This window comes from Salvelinus fontinalis, chromosome 5 (assembly GCF_029448725.1).
Source record: "Salvelinus fontinalis isolate EN_2023a chromosome 5, ASM2944872v1, whole genome shotgun sequence".
NCBI classification, from domain to species: domain Eukaryota; kingdom Metazoa; phylum Chordata; class Actinopteri; order Salmoniformes; family Salmonidae; genus Salvelinus; species Salvelinus fontinalis.
This window is the reverse complement of record NC_074669.1, coordinates 54990617-54996616: the sequence shown is the minus strand read 5'-3', so window position 1 is coordinate 54996616 and position 6000 is coordinate 54990617. Positions and strand designations below refer to the sequence as shown.

At 44.4% G+C, this 6000-nt stretch overlaps 1 protein-coding gene across 1 annotated transcript in view; it reads left to right on the top strand.

Annotated features, from left to right (window-relative positions):
* Positions 1 to 579: 579 nt before the first annotated feature.
* LOC129855866 (double C2-like domain-containing protein beta) overlaps positions 580 to 6000 on the top strand; it is a 55365-nt gene continuing 49944 nt past the window's right edge. The window contains exons 1-3 of the mRNA XM_055923959.1: positions 580 to 702; positions 3067 to 3523; positions 5880 to 5959. Of these exons, the coding sequence (XP_055779934.1) occupies positions 3085 to 3523; positions 5880 to 5959 (519 nt within the window). The 5' untranslated portion in view covers positions 580 to 702; positions 3067 to 3084. The remainder of the gene's footprint in view (positions 703 to 3066; positions 3524 to 5879; positions 5960 to 6000) is intronic.

The following is a 6000-nucleotide window of genomic DNA, read 5'->3' as shown; positions in this document are numbered from 1 at the left end:
TCTCAGGGGGAGTTGGGGATATGGTGACCCTGGCCGTGACCCCACTCCCTGCGGGTGTCTCAGGGGGAGTTGGGATATGCAACAAAACACATTTCCATTACACGCTTGTGTGTTACAGCACAAATATAAACACCCCCCAATAATAATAATAATAATAATTATATTGAAATGTGCCAGCAAAGGGCAATGAAATGTCAAAATGTCCCCCCCCCCCCGGTTTAGTTAAATACCCTCGCTGCGGAGCCACTGAGTGACAGTACAATGTACATGGTTGTACACGTTGTGCGCGCACAACCGACTGTGAGAGAATTTAACTAGAAACGTCACAACCAAGTGTAAGGGAGGGACAGGGGAGGAGAGAGAGAGAGCAGGAGAGAGAGAGAGAGAGAGAGAGAGAGAGAGAGAGAGAGAGAGAGAGAGAGAGAGAGAGAGAGAGAGAGAGAGAGAGAGAGAGAGAGAGAGAGAGAGAGAGAGAGAGAGAGAGAGAGAGAGAGAGAGAGAGAGAGAGAGAGAGAGAGAGAGGAGAGAGAGAGAGAGAGAGAGAGAGAGAGAGAGAGAGAGAGAGAGAGAGAGAGAGAGAGAGAGGGGAAGGATATATTGAGTCAAAGCAGCTCTGCTTGCTCCTCAGTGTTGTGAGAGAAGAGACAGAGGACGTGTGAGAAGACAAGATGGAGCGCTGGAACAGATGAAGACTGTCACTGGGTACGTGTCTCTGTGTCTCCGCCTGTCTGTATGTCTCTGACTGTCTGTATGTCTCTGACTGTCTGTGTGAATGAATGACTGTGTCTGTGTGTACATGTGTGAATGACTGACTGTGTCTGTATGTGCATATGTGAGTGAACGAGTGTGCCTGTGTGTGCATGTATGAGTGAATGAGTGTGCCTGTGTGTGCATGTGTGAGTGAATGAGTGTGCCTGTGTGTGCATGTGTGAGTGAATGAGTGTGCCTGTGTGTGCATGTGTGAGTGAATGAGTGTGCCTGTGTGTGCATGTGTGAGTGAATGAGTGTGCCTGTGTGTGCATGTGTGAGTGAATGAGTGTGCGCGTGAATGCTGAAGAAGCTGTAAGTCAGACAGTTTGAGTTTAGGCGATGCCTGTGTGTAAGTCTGACTTGGTGAGAGCGCGTGTGTGTCTGACGGTCTGTGTGCGTTTGTGAAAGAGTAAGTGCGTGTGTCTCTTCAAGAAGCTGTAAGTCACACAGTTTCTTCTCTCTCTGTGTAGTTCTGACTGAGTAAGAGCGTGTGTGCATAATTCATGTTAGAGTGGGTGCATGCGAGAGTGTACAGGTATGCTGTGCGTACAGCCAGTGCGTATGAGTTTGGGTTTCCTGAAGGAAAGACAGAGAAGTGTTGCTGTGATTAAATGTGGGCTTTTAATTGAACCATTTCTTACATTGATGAACGATTCTGGACTGCATTTGGGTGCTAGCTTGATTTGAGGCAAAACAAATGGTTTATTATCTGTCTGTGTGTCTGCTCATTTATGTGTTTCTGTGTGTGTCTCTGTGTGTTTGTTTTGAGCACAGGAGGTTGGTGGCACCTTTATTGGGGAGGACGGGCTCGTGGTAATGGCTGGAGCGGAATTAGTGGTCGTATTAAGTAAATGCCATTCCATTTACTCTGTTCCAGACATTATTATGAACTGTCCTCCCATCAGCAGCCATCCACTGGTCTTGAGTGTGTGTGTGTCTTGAGTGTGTCTTGAGTGTGTGTGTGTGTGTCAGTGGAGGCTGCTAAAGGGAGAACGAAGCGAATGGAATGGCATCAAACACATGGAAATCATATGTTAGATGTATTTTATACCATTCCACCGATTCCGCTCCAGTCATTACCACGGGCCCGATCTCTCCAATTAAGGTGCCACCAACCTCCTGTGGTGTGTGTGTGTGTGTGTGTGTGTGTGTGTGTGTGTGTGTGTGTGTGTGTGTGTGTGTGTGTGTGTGTGTGTGTGTGTGTGTGTGTGTGTGTGTGTGTGTGTGTGTGTGTGTGTGTGGTTCCGTTTAGACAGGCAGCCCAATTCTGATATTTTTTCCACTAATTGGTCTTTTAACCAATCACATCAGATCTTTTTAAGAGTTGATCTGATTGGTAAAAAAAAAACAAGTAGTGAAGAAAAAAAAATCTGAATTGGGCTGCCTGTCAAAACATAGCCTGTGTGTCACACTGTGTGTGTCCCTGTAGGCTAAGTACAACATTTATAGCAATGTTTTGTATGGAATAGAATGTGATCTCATTTCAATAGCCAGTAGTGTAGTCTTTCAGCAATTACAATTTACACTAGGACAGAGGTATTAAAGGACAATGAAAGGAGAGGTACTATAATTAAATATCCTCAATAAACAATGGGATGATTTCCATTTCAATTACAGTTTACCATTGATCGTTATGTAGAAGACGATTGTTCATTTCGCAGGTGACATCCATTGTCTAGACTGGAGAATAAGACTTCAAGCACTGTTATGTAAATATTGAGGACAAGGTGGAGCGCGCGAGAGAGAGAGAGAGAGAGAGAGAGAGAGAGAGAGAGAGAGAGAGAGAGAGAGAGAGAGAGACGTGGAAAGAGTGCAAGAGAGAAAGAGAGGGTAGAGAGAGATGTAGAGAGGGAGGGAGAAAGAGAGAGAGATGCAGGGATTATCTTGTATAGTAGAGGTATAAATAACAGTAAATGGAGAGAGATCAATTGAGTAGGACGATACACTGTCAAACATGAAGATATATATCGGAGATCTTTTTGACTTGAAAGTCTATTGCGATATTGGGAGTAGCTTACGTCAGCTCAGGTACTTGATGAAGAACGTTATGTACTGTAGGAGAGGGAGGGAGAGGGAGGGACTAAAGGAGGCAAAAGAACCAGGAAGTGAGATATACTCGATAAAGTGAGTGATCCTATCGCTTTGTCTCCCACACTTCCTTCCTTTCCTCCCCTCCCATTCACATCTCCCTCTCTATTTCTCTCTCTTCATCTCATCTCCATCCCCACCCCCCACTACACACACACGTACGCGCACACACACACACACACACACAAACTCACATCTAACTACCCACACACTCACGCCTACCCACAGTCCCATCCGGCGGTCCACATGAGCGTATCGAAACCTCCTCCGCCCCACTCCCACTTCGCCCCCCCACCCGACTCTTCCACCTCCTCCCATCTCTCCATCCCTCCTTCCTCCTCCACCCCATCCTCCCCCGCACCTTGTCGTGCCACCTCCTCTGCTCCCAGATCTCTCCCTCCGCCCTCTCCGGTCAAGATCTCCATGCAGGAGCACTTTGCTATCAACGTGTGTCCCGGGCCCATCATGCCTATCCCGCAGATCTCTGACTTCTTCCCGCGCTTCCACGACTTTCCCATGACGCCGCCCCCGCCCCGGGAGAAGAAGATCCTGAAGGAGCCGGATTTCGGATTGAACAATGGAGGGGAGACGGACGGAGAGAATAAGGAGAAGGAGAGGAAACCCATCGAGGTGGACCGGGGGGAAAGGCAAGAAGGGGCGGATTCGGACGACGATGATGATGAAAGTGAGTGGGGGGGGTTGGTGGAGGGGTCAGGGTTCAGGAGTTAGGGAAAGGAAGGCCTTTGGGTCAAGTTTGGTGTGTGTGTGTGAATCTAATCGCAAACATTCTCAATAAAGATGCCATATCCTCAATTCCTTTCAATGTTTACAATAATTAAGAACATTGCTTGGTAACACATCATTAGCCAGGGTTTTAAAGAAAGATAAGTGGGCCAAATGTTCCTTCTCACATCTCCAACAGCATCCAATTAATATCACATCAATCCGTGTTTTGATCCAAGTACATTTCAACGGATTGAGCAATACACAAGCACAAACGAACAGTGTTTTATGGGTATATGAGGACGCAGAAGAGAAAGGATTGGAAATGGAGAACTCTCATTTGAGAATATTTGAAATTTTGTACAAAATATTCCCCACAACGCATTCACAACACATTCACAACCATTGCACACTACCTTCTGGATGTATTCTAGCCACAACTGTCGTGGAAAAGTTTTTTTTCTGTGCATACTCTCATCAAATATATACAGTGGCTTCAGAAAGTGTTCATACCACCTGATTTATTCCACATTTTGTTGTGTAACAGTAAAATGGATTCAAAATGATTTAACTAAAAAAAGAATCTCACCCATCTACACACATCACCACGTAATGACAAAGTGAAAACGAATTCTTTTGCAAATTTATTGAAAATTAAATACAGAAAAATCTACCTTACATAAGTATTCACAGCCCTGAGTTAATACATTGTAGATGCATCTTTGGCAGCTATTACAGCTGTGCCTTCCTGGGTAAGTCTCTAAGAGCTTTGCACACCTGGATTGTACAATATTCTTTAGATTCTTCAAGCTCTGTCAAGTTGGTTGTTGAAAATTCCTAGACAGACATTTTCAAGTTTTGCCATAGATTTTCAAGACGATTTAAGTCAAAACTGTCACTAGGCCACTCAGAAACCCCCTATTCCTTAACAATTACAACAATACCCATAACATGATTCAGCTACCACTATGCTTGAAAATACAGAGAGTGGTACGCTATCTTTGTAGTGACTGGGTGCATTGATTCACCATTCAAAGTGTAATTAATATCTTATTATGTGACTTGTGAAGCACATTTTTACTCCCAAACTTATTTAGGCTTGCCATAATTAAGGGGTTGAATACTTCTTGCCTCAAGACATTTCAGCGTTTCATTTTTAATTAGTTTGTAAAAATGTCCAAAAACATAATTCCACTTTGATATTGTAGGGTATTGTGTGTAGGCCAGTGACACAAATCCCAGTGTAATACATTTAAAATGAAGGCTGTAACACAAGAAAATGTCTAAAAACTCAAGGGTTGTGAATACTTTCTGAAGGTACTGTATGTTGTACTACACTCATTTTGACAATTGTGTACATCCGTTGGTCAAATTGTGTAAAGATGTAGTCAGTGTGGCTTGTGTTGTATTTGTTTGTCTTTCTGAATGTCATTATGGGTTTAACTGTGGGTGTTGGAATGAGGCTTGTTAATGTACTTCCAGTTGTGAAGTCATATATTTATGCGTTTTTCTCTGAGTGTGTGTTTGTGTGTGTGTGTTCTCTTTGAGTGTGTTTCTATGTGCCTGTACGAGTATGTGCATCACAGTCCATGTGTGCACTGCTGTCAAATTGTGTATGCCTTGCATGTCTACGCACATAAACTCCGATGGGGTCCTTGCGGTGATTTATGTAAATAAATGTGTATCCTAGTTAATCCCCGAAAACAAACTCGTGCCTCAATATTCTCGCGGTCCAATCCCGACTCTCGAAGTCGCCGTTTGTTTATGTCAAAACCAGTTTCTGGGTACATTTCTCAGTGTCGGCTGGCACCGCGTGTGTTTAAGGGAAGTAATTGTGAGTTTGAGCGTCTTCGCCATCATCATTGTCTCGCGTTCGATGTCGCTCGACTCGCTCCAAGCTTCGCCGACAGAGGGGAACACACACAACACACACACACACAGTGCGTGATTTATTTAGCCGTGTCAGAGTAATGTGATTCAGCCCTCAAGCTTATTTTCTCTCCACTCATGGCGAGTAATAAAAACAAGGCATGTTTTTTAAGAGAGTGTCAGGAAAATAAGCTTCAGCGTATCCCGCTTCCAGAATTGTGCAGGAGGCTGGAGTTACTGGTGTTTGTGTTTGGGGGGGGGTGGAAGGTATGCGTGTGTGTCTTTGTGTTTATGCTTATGTGCATTCATCGGTGTGGCCATCTGTGCATGAATATGTGTTTATGTGCATTCAATTCATTTATACACACTTTTATCCAGGCTGTATTCACGGCCAGGTCCAAACCAACGGCCAATAATGGACCATCTGAATTAATTGTTCTGTTTTACAGCTTATTTGGGCACCCTGGAGTTCACCCTGCTCTTTGATCACGAGAACAACTGTCTACACTGTACAATCCACAAGGCCAAGGTAAGAAACTCAACCCCATACACCCTATACAGACTATTCTA